The following is a 19,828-nucleotide window of genomic DNA, read 5'->3' as shown; positions in this document are numbered from 1 at the left end:
ATAATATTAGGTTGCATATTTTCATTCATGCAAATGAGCATTCTTATAGTGGCTCTTTGTTGACCGTTTGTTCTGAATTTTGGCTCTTTGGTTTGAAAAGATTGCTGACCCCTGATCTAGCCTTTGGGGCTTAAATCACATACTACATCATGCCCCTTCAGAGGCTGAGTAGTTTCTTCCAGTGTGTCCCTTTCTATCTCGGTAGGAACAGTACAATTCTTTAAGCAGAGGCTGTGGAGATTTTGCCTTTAGGATTTGCATGGAGACTGCATAGCTTTTCACGTCCCCTGCTAACTGAGCAAAGAGGCACTTTTTTGAAAGTGGTGATTCTCTTTATTTAGCAGGGGGAGAGCAACTGGCCCTATCCATCCCCAGCAAAGCATCCCTCCAGTGGCGAGCCCTTTGGGAACACGGGGCCATTTTTATTTAATTTAATTTATATATTGATATCAACATAAACCGCTTTGGGAATCATTTTGTGAAAAACAGTTTATAAATATATGTTGTTATATTCATTGTATTCTTCCAGCCACAATTGTGAAGCTTTTTCCAGGCATGCTCCTTTAGGACTTGCCTTGGGAACTTAGTGACACCAAGACTGGAAAACCGGAAAGCTGCTTTCTTCAAAACAGCCTAGAAAATATCGGTTTTTCATAGAGGCTACCTATTACTTGAACAAAAGATTCTGCTTTATTGAAAGGGCAATTTTGGATGGAAAAAAATTAAAGTATTTAATTCAGCCTTACTCCAAATCCTCCACTGTATTTGGAAAGATAGAAAAATAAAATCCCACACAAATTGCTCAGTGTCATGCAGGCTGTTTCCCTTAGCAAGGAATGTATGGTCCATTTTTTGTGTTCCAAGCTGATGGAGAAACCTTCCACAATAACAGATGCTTAATGTCATTGTTAAGGATTTCCTGGCTTTTATTTTACTTTCAGTTCTAAATTCTTGTTCTTTCCCCCCACCCTTACAGGTGACTCTGCACACAGGACTTGAGATACCCCACACTGTAAGACCACCAAAGCTGCCGAGCAACTGAGCTCCTGCTACCTGAATCTAAGCTGGATTTTGTAATCTTTCAGTTTGGCATAAATCAGTCTTTTTAAAAGTATCCATAGTTTAGATCAAGATCAAAATTGGCTATTAGGTTTAGCTAACCTGGTGATTATTTTTAAGTCTACATGCCTTTTAAAATTGTACATGGTTTCAAGAGTGCTTAAATACTGTAATCACCAGATTTCCTTTTGGCTATTTTGGCTATGTCATTGTGTAAAACCTGACTGATCTGACCACCTAAAGACAAACATACATGAGAGTGGTGTTTTTAACCTTCATTTTTCTACCTCACGTTCCTTTTCACTATTCATTTTCCCCATATAGTTCAGTTTCCCTAACTACGTGGCACAGGCTGGAGAATGTTAATAGTACTTAAGTTCCACTGATTACAATGGGAGTTAAATACCTGTAACATTCTCTGGATTAAACTCATTGTAGGTACATTTTGTTCCATCCTGGTTTCTGATTGTGATGCAAAGATGTAGATAATGACAGCCCGCACACTATGCTGGGCCAATCTGTTTGGGGAGTTTGGGTATATAGAGGATCCTGCATCAGTGTAGATGTTTGGACTAAGCGGCCACTAGACCATTCTCCAAATTCAGGCATGATGGAACCAGAATAAAAAGGATTGTGAACCCATTGAGGTCCATAGTAGCATAATTCTTACTGAATCCACTGTGAGCAAGGATTTAATTTTTAAAAGCAATATATGCAGCAATCCTCCAATCTACTTATTCCAGAATAGTTCCAATGGATTGCAGCTTTGATCCTAAATACCATAATCTTGGTATATCTGCCTGCAACACTTGAGTAAGGCTGACGCAAAGCTGTTGTAACTTCATGGCTTGTGACTTTGAGCTCGGGTGGCATTTGATATACTACCTTTAAAGGAAATAATTTGCAGTTACAGTGCAACTGATATTTGAAAGAGACCAAAGACCTACTCATTGCAACACAGATTTGGAGACATGGAGCAACTAAAGCAGATCCCCAATATACTCAATAATAATACATTCTCAACATCTTTATGTGGTTTTGTGCCATATTTTATCACATGCCCTTCTTCTTGTTATGCTACTCCTATCCTCACTAATCCTCTTGCAATTTGGCAAAATGGCAGGGTGGCACACTCCTTACTCCTGAAGCCCTGGCCCCTCCTGCTAGTCTTTGCAAGGGTAAACTGCTCACTTGCAAAATGCAGCACTAGCAGAGTACTGTTCTAGGAGGAGTTCATCCCTTCTCTTCCCAGAAAAGACCTGGGAGGTGTCTGTCTACACACCCTTAATAAAGAACTCGCTTTCCTGCTGCCAAATCAAGAAGCAGAAAACTAAACAGTAGTTCCTCCCCAGACTCACTACAAACTATGACAGCGTTTCCCAGGATGTATGGCAGGGAAACAGCTGGTGAGAACTTGAGTTGCCATGCCCCCCGAAATTCCAGGTTTCATCCAGATTTTAAGCATCTCACCCTGATTGCTTAGCCCACTCAGATGTGCCTGGGTTTCTTTCTTTCTTTCTTTCTTTCAAGCTAAGCTCTAGCCCTTGTAGCAGCGGAGTTATGGAGCCAAACATGCAGTCACTATTCTATTCAAACATTATTTTCAAGCCAATTTACATAATATGCAAATTAGGCACCTGGATTTGGAAAGCCAGAATATGGCAACCCTAGTGAGAACACACTCCAGTATTTTGAATGGAAGAAGCATTTAAGCATGTGTCTCTTCTTACTGTATTCAGTACTATGCAGAGTTAAACGTTAAACATGCATGTTTGTGCTTTCTTGGGTTGCAGGAAAATCTTTTGGGGTTGTTTGTTCCATGACTTTCCAAGCTGTCAGTTGAGTGGATTGCTAAACAGTATGGAAATGTGAAACAGTATGAAACCCAGGGTCATACAAATGAGCCACAGTCTGGGTAGCTACCACATGTTCCAAGCCAGGGGTTCTCAGTCTTGGGTCCCCAGATATCTTGGACTGCAACAAGATGGAGAACCCCTGGCCTAAGCTTTTGTGGGGATGGAAAACATTGTCAACCATGTGCGACCATTTCTTTACTTTTCTTCTCCACAGAGTATAGTGTGTATTGGGCAAACAAAATGATGGCCAGACAAACCAGTTGGCTAAACAGGATCCAGTAGAAGGCATCATAACTCAGCAGCTGGTTCTGTGTCCTCCTTTGAGCATATGCATCCCCAGCACAGCATCCCTCCAGTGGCTGTTGCTGTTGTCTATCTTATGTTTCTTTTTTAGATTGTGAGCCCTTTGGGGACAGGGAGCCTATGTATGTATGTATGTATGTAAACCACTTTGGGAACTTTTGTTGAAAAGCAGTATAGAAATATCCATAATATTTGGATTTGTATATGAAGAACTTTGTGCTTAACTTTAGCAAGTAAATAAGCTTTAGACTTAAGGGCATTTTAAAATCAAGAGATACCACAGTCAAGTCTTTGTCTAACTTCACCAACCCTTCCTGCGTACTATTATTTTATTAGTTATTTACTTGCTAATACTACTATTGAGATACATTACATACATATACCCTGAAAGTTAAAACACACAAGCTGAAATCCCAAATGATGAATCCATTGCTAAGCTCTAAGCTGCACCATTCCTCCCACCTCCAGACTTCAGGTGAGAGAAGGAATGTTTGAATGCTCCCTTGCATGAAGTATTCCTTATACATACAAAGCTGGTATGTTGGGTAAAAAAGGTTGTCTAGGACCTTCTTTCTGACATGCTAGGTTTATATGTATGGGGAGTATTGTGCTTGGAAGCATTCAAACATGCAGTCTGAAATGGTACAGCTCAGGAATGATACATCGCATGAGATTTCTTCTAATCTTTTTAAACTCTTGTAGGTGTATGAATATGTGTTTATGTCTGCAGTACATCCAAGAACCTTACAAATTCCAAGTCTAGCTTTCTTTCTTGTTCAAATCCTTAAGTGTAGGATACAACTATCCCTAGTATGTTTTTCTTGGGTAGCTCTTGATCAGTTTAGATAATAAATGGGGTCAGTTTTTCATACTTGCAATGAATATATCAGTTATCACAGGTGCAGATTCATCTGCATGGAAATCTTTGGCAAAGCACATTCATGTGCATACATAATAGGATGCAAACTGCATGTGATGCTTCTGTTAATCTGTGGTTGCCATATTGACAACACTACCACTAGGATTTTAAGGCTGGGCTTCATACAATTACACAAAAACACTTCATGACAATTGGACCAGTTTGGTCAAAATGCATCTCTATCATAGGACATGCCATTCAATTTGGAACTCAGATATACCTCCCATGTATATACAGAAAAAAGTGCCATAACAGCAAAGATTTGTTGGGGAGGGATTAAAAAGTGGGGAGCATTGGGACATGGGGAGAAGAATAAGTAGCATCTCCATGCAGTAGCTGGGGCCACCGTTTCTTCCATCCTGTCTTCTCTTCCTTTTTCAATCTTATGAGAAGCACACAGAAGGAGCTTCTTTTTATACGCAAAGAAAGAATAACAGTTACAAATCATTTTCCTTTTTCAGCTTGCAAGCAAAGGTGCTTTCTTTTCTCTGAGTCTTTATCTTAGCTACCTTTTGTAGGGTATTTTAATTTGAAACTCTATATTTCTGTATTGAAAACAGCAAAGAATGGTGTTGTGTTTGTTTTCTTGTTAAAACATTTCAGCATATTTTTATCTAGGATTTTAAAAAAAATGTTTTTAGCAGAGTCTGCTTCAAGCCTACCTCACCCAGCAAGTTATGGACCCTGTTCACTGTGAACTCGCCTTCTATTAACTTGTAGCGATAACTTTGACTTTGGAAGTACATCTTAATAGGCCAGCATATGGCAGTGATTCCCAAATGGTGGGCCACACTGCCATTGTGCTCCTGTAAGTCACAAGAGCCTGATGAGTGTGGCTTATCATGCAGTTGGTGGTGGGTTCTGAGAATAATTAGACTAAGGGTTTTGCTTCTGGCTCAGGGCCAACGCCTGAGGTAGGCTTAACATAGTGATCTCACAGGTGTCTGTCCCTTTTAGTAAAATGCTTGGGAATCACTGGTGGATTTGAATGCTGCATTTAAGTTCTGTATGTAATTTTTTTATACAATTGTCATATCAGTGAGCAGTGACGCCTCTTATTAGGGAAAAAATAGCATTGATTATGGCATTAAGAGTGAACTTCCATTTTCACTCCAAGTGATTTCTAGCAGCTTAAATCCTTGTGATCCAGTTCGAAAAGGGATTTGAAACAACTTTTGTACACCTAATATTGCTGAATTCTTTCTGTTCTTTTTTGTATATTTTTGTATTACTCCATGTTGTGGTGTACTTGCACTAGACCTTTCTTGTAGGTAATGAAGATGTAATACACCCTGAGAAGGCCAAATGAAAATGCATGCAGTTGAGTAGGGGTATTGTTTCTCATAGCTGTGGAGAAACAAATGGGTGTTTTCATCTCTGTTTTTCTTCAGATTCTTATTTCAAGAGAGGAACAAGCTGGGTATAACCTCAGCCTTCTTTATCTATCAGGCCATTTCACAGGAACAGGTTTGCCACCAGGTTGGAAGTCCTTAAGGAATGTGCTTGTAATAGCAAATTTCAGCTCTCTGATGAGTGTACCTGTGTGGCACATTTGTTTTCAAACACCTCTGCCGCATTTACACTTTACTTTTCTAGGGGTACACTTTTTAAATCACAGGAGTGTACCTAAAAAGATGTAATTTTCAAGAGTCGGTGCTAAAAAAAGCGGGTAGAAATGCATATTAAAGCAATCCATATTAAATGATCATCTTTTTAATTATCCCCATCCTCTCTGTATCTAGAGGGGTACAAAATGACCTGATCCATGCAGCTACTTGAAGTTGTTTTTTTAAAGAAAGGCAGTGAAGTATTTTGTTTTTTTTCTGAACAGAATGGACAAATTTGTGAACTAGATGCTATGAGCACTCACTACTGTTCTGAACACATAGAACAATGGCGTGGAGAGGGGGGTAATTGCACTGATGTGATTAGTGCTCTTGATGGCTGATGCATGTGATTAGTTTACCACATACTCATTCAATCTGAGCAGGAAAAAACAAAGGCTACACAGTTTTTAAAAAGGCATAAATGTGGGGGTATGAACCAGCTATTTGCTTGCAATAAGATGACGTAAGGAGCAGAAGGGACCAGAAGCATGTATTTGTTCACCTTGTTTGTCCTTTGATATGTCCTGGACTGCAGAGCTGGCTGTGGAGCCTGGGTCCTTTTTCAGGTGGTATTTCCAGGTTGTCAAGGGAAAGTTAGTCCCTCATAATGTCTGGATAGATATCTGAAGGATATTGCCCCTCAGGTTCCATGATACACTACTGTGCCTACCCATGAGTGAGTTTATTTGTAAGTGGCAAACTGAAGTGCCTGTCTGTGGAGGCCATTTTGATTTTCTCTTCTTGACACTTTTATCCCTCAGTAGGGATGTGGTTGAACCTGTTTGGTCCAATGGTCTGATATTGAACTGAACCCCTGCAGTTCAGTTTGCTATCAGACCACCATCACCCCTGGCCATTGGGGGTGTGTGTGTGTCACGGTCCTTTAATTTTTATTTTTATTTTTAATTATTCACCCCCTCCGGGGGGCTTCTCTGAAGCTGCAGGAGAAGGTTCTCCTTCCCCGCTAGCCTCCATTATGTGGCAAATCACCTGGGTCGGGTGGTCTTCAGCCCATTCCGGGCCTCACCTTCATGGTGGCGGCCATTTTGGAAGCTGCCACACACACTCAATGGGCCTCTGTGTGGCCTGACCCATTGGGGCAGAGGTGAAACTAAATACAAGCTTGAGCAACAAGTTGTAACACCAGCAAACCCCTATGAATAGCTTAGACCAAGATACATGGAGAGTATGACTCTGGAGAAACAGGGGAACTGGAGAGCAGAGTGGGGTTGGTTGTCCCTTATTGATCTGAATGCCCTTTTCCTTCTTCACCTCTATGGCATATTGGTGGATCTGATAGCCAAGAGAAGCTCTTCTGTGAAAAGCTTTCCCTGTGAAGTTTCTTCCGCCACTGAATTATATTGGGATGGGATTCTGCTTAATCTCATCTGCTACACGTATAGGACTATATGTGCTACTACAGAGAAATGTGAAAGGATTTAGACGTAAATAAGCAAAGGGTTTTGAAGACCAAACCAAAGCCTTGAATGCTGAATCTACATCTTTAGATTGTCTTTATTGCTGAGTAAAAAATGGGATATGCTCTGGAAAATTATAAGAAGCTGTTCATCAGTAGCATGCCACTGTGCAGCACAGAGAATAATCCTTTATCCTTCTTCCTCTTAAGGGTTTTCCTTGACAAAATTGCCCCATATTATACCTACTGCAACTAATTTGGAAAAATGATATGGAACTGTGTGATGTTGTAGGACTATGCAGTTGTTTCTGATTGATTTAGAACAAAAAACAAAATCCAAGAAACTTAGCCTACATTTTGGTGATGTCGTTCTGTCTGACAATCTGTCATTCATTCTGATTTTGGGCAAAAATTGTTTTCTCTCTAGGAAAGAGAAATCTTATTGAAGAAAGGCAGTGGAATTGATATCTCTAGGTCTGTATGCAAATTGGACTCTTCAGATTGGGAAAGACAGGCCAAAGACAGGTCATTTCCCACTGAATAATGAAAAAAAAATATATTGGGAAATGCTACAATCCAACCGTTAGGTGCACTACAACCCACAGATTTCAGTGGGTTCCAGCATGCCTAACTCAGGTTGTAGTCGGAATATATTGGACTGAGCAGAAATAAGTGAGATGAGCTATATTAGAGTTTAAGAGAAAGAGTATTAATATGTAATGTAATGTATTATGTATACATACCAAACCATCTTAGTGTAAATAATGCATTGTAATGTACTGGCGTAGTCAGTTATTGGTCAGTGGTCAGATTCCATTGTAGTGTTGTAGATTTTTTTAATATGTGTTTTTAAAAAAAGAGCACTTGTTTTCCAAGTTTCTTATATGTTTTAGAACAAAGGGAAATGTGCTGTTTTGACTTTTAGCCTCCTCTTTTAAAATAGATAATGATTACCAAGAAGAAGAAAAAGATTAAGGGTCAGTCACACACTGCAGTGCAAGCAATGTGATTTGCTTGTGGTTGCAACCAATGTATTGCAGACCTTTGCAACCACAGCTCTTTCCTGCCTACAACTAAGCCTGGTTCACATGTTTACTGAACCAGCAATCCTCTCTGGAGGAGCAGAACTGCAACAATCTTCATGCAACCAAGATCACTGGCTCAGTAATGGGATGACCTGGACCTTAGACAGCAGAGCAGAAATATACAAGGATCCCGATAGGATTCCTGTGTGTCTCTTCCATGTACAGCTTGCTCATGAGACTGAAGCAAGGAGGCAGGACAGACTTACAGTAAAGTCCTTTTAGGCTTAATCTTTTACTACTTTCACAGCATCCCTCAATAGAAAACTGAAACATTAAGGTCGGAAATGCAGTAGAATGTAGTAAAAACAAAACAACAATAACACCCTCTTCACAATCCCAGTGAGTCTTTCCACAGTTTAAATTATCAAAATGAATAACACAAGATAGGGGAGGTAAAAGGGGGCTCATTGTTGCTAATGTTTAAATCTCTTTTTTTAAAAAAATGAACAGTTATCTATTTTTATTGACAATATTTATTTGAGCATTAAAGAGTGAAACCTTACATGAATTTCTTTAATGTGAAATTAGCACATCTAGGCTTCTTTAGGCCAGAAACCCATTCAGAACTCAAGAGCATATATACCAAGACATCTGCACCTCACACCAGAGTTGAAGATGGATTTAATTCCTGTATATGCTTTGTTCAAATAAGTTTGTGCTTGGGGCTGAACGAACCTGTATCTTTTTTCCTAACACAATAACCTCAGTGTAGAAGCCACCGCAGTTCCCTTCATACACAGTCAGCACTCTGCCTGGAGGATATCAGTAGATGAGAGAAGGCCCACACAGTTGGACCTGCCCATCCATAGGCATGGCCCAACTGGGTGCAGTTTTCATTCCAGTAAAACACATTCCCATGGCAGACTTTCCACACAGATCAGGGCCATCCATGCAGTAATCAGATTTTAAATGTTACACTTTGGCATGGAAAACTGCCCTTTTCAATCTTTTCCATATGTATACAACATTTGAATCAACTGTCAGCATGGTATATACTGTATCAGAAGCTGCCTTATACCGAGTCAAAGCCTTGGTCCATCTAGCTCAGTATTGTCTACACTAGAATAGTAGCTGGGCCAGATTGTGGGATAATTAGGAACAGAGGAAGCTGCCATATACTGAGTCAGGCCATTGGTCCATCTAGCTCAGTATTGTCTACTCAGACTGGCAGTGGCAACTTCTCCAAAGTTGCAGGCAGGAATCTCTCTCAGCCCTATCTTGGAGATGCCAGGGAGGGAACTTGGAACCTTCTGCTCATCCCAGAGCGGCTCCATCCTCTAAGGGGAATATCTTACAGTGCTCATACATCTAGTCTCCCATTCATATGCAACCAGGGTGGACCCTCCTTAGCTAAGGGGAGAAGTCATGCTTGCTACCACAAGACCAACTCTCCCCCCTTAATTATCCAAAAGCAGTAAAGAGAGTGTGTTCATGTCTGTTCTATATAATGGGGACCTTTAAAATCTACCATAGCTCTGCGCATGCCAGCTCTTTCCATAACAGATAACAAAGAATCAGCCACCATGTGCCTAAATAATAAATAAAAAATTAAATACTGGACATCTACCCTGGATAAGAAAAGAGAATCCTATTCTGTATATGGCAATAGGTTTTAGATGGAGACACTGCACACATACTTCCTTCCTCCCTCTAATGGCACATGTAAATCTTCTTGCCATCTGTATGGCTTCCATATGTCTATGTGAGTATAAGCAAAGGCAAGCTTGTGACACACAGATCAAAGAAGTGTGGATCTAAAATAAGTTAAGGCATATGGCACCCACGTCTTGTAATCCAGCACTGGTTGCATTTCAGCTTTAATTGGAGCGCACACATAGGCCTTTAAAAGCATGTGCATGATCACCACCATGTGGAAAAACGCATTACATAAGAACTGCGACACGTCCTTCATGTGTTTGTAATATTTTTACAGGGAGGGGCTTGCATGACTGTTTTTAGGCGACGTAGTAGCCAAGAACACACCAAGAGTCAAAATGGAAGTCCTTCTCACATGGAAGATTCCAAGAACCCTTTTAAAACAAAAACTGAAGGGCAGTATGCATGGTCATAAGCTTACATTTCCTTTGACAGAGTACACATAGTCTTGGTCTAAGGCACCAGGCCACATGTTCCTTTCCAGTGTGAAATCTCAGACTGGTACATGTCAGGGTCTTGTGCTCTCCCCTGTGTCTCCCATGACCACCCGGTATGTTTTTGGAAAGAATAAGAGGAGGTGCACAAGTGGTTAGTAGGATGTTCTAAATAGAAAAAGAGTCCACCTTGGCTCATTTCTTGCTTTCTTCGTACTGAGGGGCAGGAGTGTACATGCACCTGAGACTCGTACCAGGCTGAGATTTCTCCCCGGAAATTTGCGAGTGAACATCATATTTCATTAGATTTGTCAAGAGGTTTGCTTTCAAAGGTGATCCTTTGCCTTTAATAGCTGCCTGGCAGAGAGAAGGTCCATGGACACAAATTCTTTGTCATTACAACACTTTGATGGGGAAAGCAGTTCAGTGGAATTTCTTTCTGTCACACGATATATTAAAAAGACACTTTTGGGATTTTGCAGGTGTTGCAAATCCTGAATTGCATAAATGCTGTCAATAAAAATACCAAGCTGTTAAAAATAGTGAATGGAAGCACAGCCAGAAGACACAGTATGATGAAAATGTTATAGAATTAATGCATGAGGTAGAACTGCTGTTTTTTTCTCAAGTTGTTATAAGAAGCATGAAAGACGTTAATTTAAATGTTGGCAAAAACAATTAGAAAGAAAGTCACACGTTATGTTCATGTCTGGTTAAGTAAGAGAAAAAAATTTATTTCCTCTGGTTTCCCTCCATAATCATGACATTTTTGGTTTTATCATGTACCATCGTTTATATCCTTAGACCTGGTGGAATGTACATCTCTTATATATGTCACCAGATCAAAAAAGGAGGACAAAAAATTAACTTTTTCTAATTTTCTACCTGTAGCAAAGTTTGTATTTTTTGAATTGGAAACAAAATGTTTTGTCTTATTGTCTCAAAAGTCAAACTTTTGTGTATTACCCTTTTGGAAAACATGAAGTATGAGTTTATGCTGTTTTACAGATTTTAAATAAATTCTTATTACACTGCCAACAAATTCAATGTCATCGCCTCACTTATTTTCTGCAAAAGTTTGACTGTATTTGTCTATTATTTGAATGGATACAGTCGGTGACAAAGTATTTATTAGTGATTCCTGTTAAGGATTATGGCAACTTCCCCAGTGTAAACTCTGTTAAAATCAATGGGAACTAGTCTTTGGGGGCAGAAACAGCTGGTTCAAGCTCTACAGCATATGGCAGTGATTGTACCTACTGAAATCCCCTGTTTTACATAACAAGTAAAAGTGCAGGAGCGCAAGCTTGCCTTCACATCTGTCTATGTCATATTCTTATCCCAGTTTTTCTTACAGAGAAGCTCAGAGCAGCATATGAAGGTTCTCCTGGTGGCATCTTACGTCTTTGGGCAACCCACTGCTCAACAGAGTCTCTAACTAAGCTGATGGACTTGGTTTTGGGTTTGGTGTTGGATAGGAATGTGCATGGAACCAGGCGGGGGTGGCTGGATAGCAGGGGGTGGGGTGTATCACTTTAAGGGCAGGGGAGGGTGCATTTGCCCCTCCCACCATTTTCCCTCTGCCGGTGCTCGGTATACGTCCTACGGGGCGGTACTGTACTTCCCTGCTGCCCCATTTGCTCCTTGGCCGAAAGTAACTGGCACACGTGTGCACGTTGAACTCACGTGTGAGCCCGCCCGACATGCACACCAGCTACTTCTGGCCATGGAGCAAACGGGACAGCAGGGAAGTAAGATAGTCCCAATCTATCCCTGATCCCCAAACTTAAGAACACACATTTGATATGGTCTGACACTTCCACAGGGATCCTGGTAAGGGAGATTTTATTCTTATAGACCACAGCCACTCCACCTCCATGCCCACGGTCCCTCACCCATTCCTTAACAGAGTACCCTGGAGGAAGAAGCTGAGACCAGACTGGGCCACCAGCCTCCCCCAGCCAGGTCTCTGTAATTTATATCAGGTCAGTGCCTTCATCCAGAATCAGATCATGGATGGTTTCTGATTTGTTCTGAACCAACTTGGCATTACAAAGGAGCAAGATGAGGTTCCAAATGTGGTTGGAACTGCTCCCCAAGGTCAAAGAGCTGGCAGGACAGCTGGAAGGGGAAACAGCTATTAGATTTCCAGTTCTCCTTCCTCTGTAATGGCCCGCTGACCTGCCAATGTTACTTCTTCTGTTCCCCACCACCACCGGAATTGCCACCCCATAATTAGTGGATACGCCCCCTGTCTCCCCATCTCCATACAGACCTAGACACATTAAATGTGTCTCACCCGAGAAATGCTTAAAACTGAAGCCAAAGTGTTATATACCCACCCAACCACCACCACTACATACAAAGTTGCTGGCAGGGGCGTAGCCAGCCGGCCGGAGGCCCGTGTGCAGCCACGGCGGGTGCCCTGATAGCCCTGCCCCCCCACGTCTGACATCAGACGCAGGGGATAGCCACGCCCCCGCGTCTGACATCTGGCTCCTGAACGGAGCCTTGAGGCTCCGTTCGGGAGTTGCTTGCAGTTTAACTGCTGAAGGGGCCGCGCGGCCCCTTCGGCAGTTAAACAAAGGCTGGCGCTGCCTTCGCACACAGCCCAGGAGCGGCTCGAAAGAGCCGCTCCTGGGCTGTGTCGCGAAGGCAGCGCCAGTTTTAGCTCCTGAAGGGGCCGTGCAGCCCCTTTAGGAGTTAGTTAGGCTGGCGCTGCCTTCACAGCACGCAGCCAGGAGCGACTCTTCCCTGCCTTTGTAGGGAGCACCAGCCTTAGTTTAGCTCCCAAAGGGGCTGCGCTGCCCCCACTTGGGAGCTAAACTACCACCCCTGTGTCTGATGCCTGACGCGGGAGGGTGTGTGTGTCGGGGCTGCTCTTGCGGCCCCTGATTGGTCACCGGCCCGGGTTCTTTGAACCCGTTGGCCCAATGGTGGCTCCGCCCCTGGTTCCTGGGCCAGGAGGCCTGGCCCTCACCCTTGTTAACCCCCAGAGTGGCACCCCCAAAGGGTCAACCTATTTTTGTGTTGCTCCTTTGGTGGCAATCCCACCAGTGGCGGATCTGCTGCCACAAGCAGTGTCCCTTCTACAGGCCCAGAGATGGCCACTCTGGTCAGATGGTATGCAGGGGCTGCTGAGTCACTCCTGGGCCCCGATCCTGTGTAGACTCCGCACAGCCACAGCCAGAGGCCACATTCCCACAGGTCAAGCAGGGCCTGGCAGGTGGTCTCACCCTCTCCCTCTTCTGCAGGCAGGCACTCAACAGCAGCAACACACAACCAACACCAGCCTCTCACCCTGTGGGCTGTCCAGGAAGCCAGTGGTCTCTCCCTCTGCTGCAGGGCTCTGCTGCAGAGAAAACATGATTAAGAATGCATCAGGCCCAAGGCCCATCTAGTCCAGCATCCCATTTCGCACAGTGGCCCACCAGATGCTGCTGGAAGCCACAGGCAGGAGTTGAGGGCATGTCCTGCTGTTACTCCCCCACAACTGGCACCCAGAGGCACCCCGCCCCCGAGGCTGGAGGTGGCCTACAGCCCTCCGACTAGCAGCCATCAATAGACCTCTCCTCCATGAAGTTATCCAAACCCCTCTTAAAGCCATCCAGGTTATTGGCTGTCAACACATTTTGTAGCAGAGAATTCCACAAGTTGATTATGCGTTGTGTGAAAAAGTACTTCCGTTTGTTGGTCCTAGATTTCCCGGCAATCAATTTCATGGGATGACCCCTGGTTCTAGTGTTATGGGAGAAGGAGAAGGATTTCTCTCTATCCACTTTCTCCACACCATGCATGATTTTATAGACCTCTATCATGTCTCCCTGCAGTCGTCTTTTTTCTAAACTTAATAGCCCCAGGTGTTGTAGCCTAGCCTCATAAAAAAGGTGCTCTAGGGGCCCCTGATCATCTTGGTTGCCCTCTTCTGCACCTTTTCCAGTTCTACAATGTCCTTTTTTAGATGTGATGACCAGAATTGTACGCGGTACTCCAGGTGTGGCCACACCATAGTTTTGTATAATGGCATTATAATATTAGCCGTTTTATTTTCAATCCCCTTCCTAATGATCCCTAGCATGGAATTGGCCTTTTCCACAGCTGTCGCACACTGAGTCGACACTTTCAACGAGCTGTCCACCACCACCCCAAGATCCCTCTTCTGGTTGGTCACCGACAGCTCAGATCCCATCAGCATATATTTGAAGTTGGGGTTCTTCGTCCCAATGTGCATCACTTTACACTTGCCAACATTGGACCGCATTTGCCATTTTGTCTCCTACTCCCCCAGTTTGGAGAGATCCTTTTGGAGCTCTTCACAATCAGTTATGGATTTCGCTACCCAAAAGAGTTTGGTATCATCTGCAGATTTGGCCACCTCGCTGCTTACCTCTGCTTCTAGATCATTTATGAATAAATTAAAAAGCACTGGCCCCAGTACAGATCCCTGGGGGACCACACTTATTTCCCTCCATTGTGAAAATTCTCCATTTATATCTACCCTCTGTTTCCTGTCTTTCAACCAGTTAGCAATCCACACATGTACTTGTCCCCTTATCCCATGACCGCTAAGTTTCCTCAGGAGTCGTTGATGAGGAACTTTGTCAAAAGCTTTTTGGAAGTCCAGGTAGACTATGTCAACTGGATCACCTTGATCCACACACTTGTTGACACTCTCAAAGCACTCCAAAAATTTTGTGAGGCAAGATTTACCTTTGCAGAAGCCATGCTGGTTCTCTCCCAGCAGGGCCTGTTCTTCTATGTGCTTTACAATTTTATCCTTGAGGATGCTTTCCAACAATTTGCCTGGAACAGATGTAAAGCTAACTGGGCTGTAATTTCCCAGATCCCTTCTTGAAAATCGGTGTTACATTTGCTACTCTCCAGTCCTCTGGTACAGAACCTGATTGCAGGGATAAGTTACATATTGCAGGGATAAGTTATATATTTTAGCAATGCAAACACCATATATTGACATACTGCACATGAGAATGTGGGTGGCTTGAAAATAGCCAATGCACAAGGCTATCACCAGGTAAGAAACAGGGACTACATGGAGAATATCACATCCTGGCATATCTTGGCCTTTGTGGGAGAGAACAGACATACAGGTTGATGCCTTACTGATATTTTTACGAAGAAATCTTTGAGGGGGAAAATCAGATGTCACATGACCTTTCCCCATGACTAGGTGTTTTTTGAAGACACTAAAAACCTTCCCTTGGGATTTCCTTATGAAAGAATAATATTTCCAGCATTTCTGGGTGCTCTGGAAAACTGAAACCGAAGCCTGGGTTATACATTTACGCAGAGCTCAGTGAACTGAACCAAAAACCTCCTGTGGCAATCCAAATATGTACTAAAGAGTCTAGGTTTTACTCCTATCTGAAGGGGCACTTAGGTATTGGCTCTTCCTAGAGCAGAGGTTCTCCACCTTTTCCTTTATGTGGACTACTACCTTGTCACTGAAAGCTGTTGCATAAGTAAGACATTTTAAACATTTTTAACAGAGCCTATGGCTCTTGGGAGTCAAACTTCTATATCAAGAGGTATTAAAACTGCAGCTATTTCTAATAGCTTACTATGTTCACTCACAAACATATTGCACTCATCATAATACTTTCACCTGCAGTAGGCCTACCAGTGGGAAAAAGGTAACACTTAATGAGAAGGCTGATGTCTATTGTTATCTTTTTCTCTCTGGAAAAACATGGAGACGTGACACATGCGCAAAAGGCTTTCTGAAGCCTTTTGCTGCCGAGAGGGGGAAGGGGTGGCAGGGAGGTGCCCCGCCGCCCCAAATGCTTTCTAAAATATGCGTACCTGCGGGGGAAAAGCCGCGGGAGGGATAAGTACACCCTCCCCCCTGCCCCAGTGGCATCCAACCGCCGAACCGCCCCATGTCTGGACCAGTCCAGAGGCCTGTAGAATGGCCTCCGGACTGATCCGTGCACATCACTAAATATTAGCAGTTTTATTTTCAAACCCCTTCCTAATGATCCCTAGCATGGAATTGGCCTTTTTCACAGCTGCCGCACATTGAGTCGGCACTTTCAACAAGCTGACCCCAAGATTCCTCTCCTATTCAGTCACCAACAGCTCAGATCCAGATTTCCGCGTATACTTGAAGTTGGGGTTTTTCGTCCCAATGTGCATCACTTTACACTTGCAAACACTGACGTGCATTTGCCATTTTGTTGCCCACTCACCCAGTTTGGAGAGATTCTTTTGGAGCTCCTCATGATCTGCTTTGGATTTCATTACCCGAAATAGGGGTGAGTCCGAACCGGTCCGGTGGCCATTCTAAAGAAAGGCCGAACTGCCGGACCGGTTCGGCCCTTGCTGGTTCGGGTCTGGGGCATTGCTTTAAGGGCAGGAGGGCTTGCTTACCCCCCCGCCTCTTTGCCCCCTCCAGCGCCCGTATTTAACAGACTAACGGGGCTCTGGAAACCAGCCGCCCCCACCACCGCGAGCAGATTTACCCCCAAAACTACCAATACCCCTGCCGCCGCCGCCGCCCACCAGCCCTCCCTCCCTCCCTCCCAGCTGCCCGCCCGCCCACCCGAGTCCTCACCCGATGCTTTAGTAAAAAACGAGAGGAGCTACCGGACAGAGCTCCTCTCGCTAGGAAGGCCTGCTGCATACTGAAGGCGCTTTGCGCGCGCAAAGGACGCCGATCACCGGAGGCCTGGTCTACCCGCCGGGAAAAGGCCGGGTAGACCGGGCCTCCGGCAATCGGCGTCCTTTGCTGCGCGCGCAAAGCGCCTTCAGTATGCAGCAGGCCTTCCTAGCGAGAGGAGCTCTGTCCGGTAGCTCCTCTCGTTTTTTACTAAAGCATTGGGTGAGGACTCGGGCGGGCGGGCGGGCAGGCAGCTGGGAGGGAGGGAGGGAGGGCTGGTGGGCGGCGGCGGTGGCAGGGGTATTGGTAGTTTTGGGGGTAAATCTGCTTGCGGCGGGGGGGGCGGGGGCGGCTGGTTTCCAGCACCCCGTTAGTCTGTTAAATACGAACGCTGGAGGGGGCAAAGAGGTGGGAGGGGTAAGCAAGCCCTCCTCGCCCTTAAAGAAAGGCCCCCCTTTGGTGCCGGTCCGGACTGCTCCGGACCGTGCACATCCCTAACCCGAAAGAGTTTGGTATCATCTGCAAATTGGGCCACATCGCTGCTTACCCCTGCTTCTAGATCATTTATGAATAAATTAAAAAGCACTGGTCCCAGTACAGATCTCTGGGGGACCCCACTTCTTACTTCCCTCCATTGTGAAAACTCCATTTATACCTACCCTCTGTTTCCTGTCTTTCAACCAGTTAGCAATCCACACATGTACTTGTCCCCTTATCCCATGACTGCTAAGTTTCCTCAGGAGTCTTTGATGAGGAACTTTGTCAAAAGCTTTTTGGAAGTCCAGGTATACTATGTCAAGTGTACCACCCTTATCCACACACTTGTTGACACTCTCAAAGCACTCCAAAAGGTTTGTTACCTTTGGAGAAGCCATACTGGTTCTCTCCCAACAAGGCCTGTTGTTCTATGTGCTTTACAGTTGTATCCTTGAGGATGCTTTCCATCAATTTGCCTGGAACGGACGTTAAGCTAAACAGCCTGTAATTTCCTGGATCACCCTGGATCCCTTTTTGAAAACCGGTTACATTTGCTACTTTCCAGTCCTCTGGTACAGAGTCTGATTGCAGGAATAAGTTATATAATGTAGCAAAGAGGCCAGTAATTTCACATTTGAGTTCTTTGAGGACTCTTGGATGGATGCCATCTGGCCCTGGTGATCTGCTAGTTTTCAGTTTTTCCAGACAGTTTAGAACATCATCTCTCGTCACTTCTATCTGACTCAGCTATTTAGCCTCCATCCCTGAAAAGCCTGGTTCAGGAACACGTGTATGCTCATTATCCTCTGCTGTGAAGATGGATGCAGAGCTCATTTAGCTTCTCTGCAACCTCCATATCCACACTCCCTCATTGTCTAATGGTCCAATCGCCTCCCTGGCAGGTTTCCTATTCTGATGTATTTAAATAAGTTTTTGTTATTCCCCTTGATGCTTTTAGCTAAATGTTCCTCAAACTCTCTTTTTGCCTCCTTTATTGTCACTTTGCATTTCTTTTGCCAGAGTTTGTGTTCTTTTCTCTTCACTTGGATAGGCCTTCCCATTTCAGAAGGAAGTCTTCTTCCTTTTTATGGCTTCCTTGACATTACCCGTTAGCCATGCTGGCATCCTCCTGGACTTAGTGGTACCTTTCCTCCTTTTGGGTATACAATCTAACTGGGTTTCTAGTATTGTGGCTTTGAGTAAACTCCATGCATTCTGGAGCGAAGTGACTCTTCTGATTTTCTCTTTCAGCTTTCTTTTCACCACACTTCTTATTTTGGATAAGTTTCCTCTTCTGAAATTCAAAGTGTTTGTGTTAGACTCCCCTGGTGATTCTCTCCCCGCATGTATGCTGAATTTGATGGCACTATGCTACTCAGGATTACGTCCAAGGTCGCCTTCTCTCTGGTTGATTCCAAGACCAGCTGTTCTAGGGCACAGTCATTCAACATATCTAGGAATTTGACCTCTTTGTCATTACCTGACTGTGAATTTACCCAGTCTATATCTGGGTAATTGAAGTCACCCATTATTACAGCCCTGCCTCTCCTTGATGCCTCCCTGATTTCTTCCTGCAACTCCCAGTCACTGCCAGCATTTTGATCTGGAGGGTGATGGCACGTCCCAGTAGCATTCCCTTTCAGGCCTTGTATTGTCACCCACAGGGTTTCTGTGGAGGACTCCAGTGTTTCTAGGTTTTCTAGCTTGTTAGATTCTATCCCTTCTTTAACATATAGTGCTACTCCAACCCCAAGGCGCTCCTCCCTGTCCTTTCTATAGAGTTTATATCCAGGGATAACAGTGTCCCACTGGTTCTCACTGTTCCACCATTTTTCTGTTATGCCCACTATGTCTATTTCTGCATTAGCAACCAAGCACTCCAGCTCATCCATCTTGGCTCGGAGGCTTCTGGCACTGGCATATAAGCACCTATATGCTGAATCTCTTACCTGGTGTATGCTATCTTTCTTTTGATTCTGACCAGCTGGCACAGCCTTCTGTCTGCTCTTCATGTTGTTCTGCTCTGTCCCCTGTTTTATCTGAATCCTCTGCATCCTCGCACTTTAAGGGATTGCATTTGCTGAACCAGATACTGTCCAGCTCCTGTCGGCTATTCCCCAGGCTTCATTTTAAAAGCTGCTCTGCAACCATTTTGATTTTAAGTGCCAGCAGTCTGGTTCCATCTTGGTTCAAGTGCAGCCCATCCCTTTTATACAGGCCTTGCTTGTCCTAAAATGTATCCCAGTGCCTAACAAATCTAAACCCCTCCTCCTGGCACCATCTCATCCACGCATTGAAACCCCTCAGCTTTGCCTGTCTCACTGTACCTGCACGTGGAACAGGTAGCATTTCTGAGAATGCTACCTTGAAGAAGCTTTATGAAGTTGTGAACATGCTTT

The 19,828-nt window shown here is 44.0% G+C and overlaps 1 protein-coding gene across 4 annotated transcripts in view; it reads left to right on the top strand.

Annotated features, from left to right (window-relative positions):
• The window catches only part of TRIM67 (tripartite motif containing 67), a 71,210-nt gene extending 59,832 nt beyond the window's left edge, over positions 1–11,378 (top strand). For all 4 annotated transcript variants that reach the window (XM_053298066.1, XM_053298047.1, XM_053298055.1 and 1 more), the window contains exon 10: positions 977–11,378. In XM_053298066.1, coding sequence (XP_053154041.1) covers positions 977–1,042 — 66 coding nt within the window. In that variant the 3' untranslated portion in view covers positions 1,043–11,378. The remainder of the gene's footprint in view (positions 1–976) is intronic.
• The last annotated feature ends 8,450 nt before the right edge of the window (positions 11,379–19,828 follow it).

This window comes from Hemicordylus capensis, chromosome 1 (assembly GCF_027244095.1).
Source record: "Hemicordylus capensis ecotype Gifberg chromosome 1, rHemCap1.1.pri, whole genome shotgun sequence".
NCBI lineage: Eukaryota > Metazoa > Chordata > Lepidosauria > Squamata > Cordylidae > Hemicordylus > Hemicordylus capensis.
The sequence above is the reverse complement of the archived record's forward strand: the minus strand, read 5'-3'. Positions and strand labels throughout refer to the sequence as shown.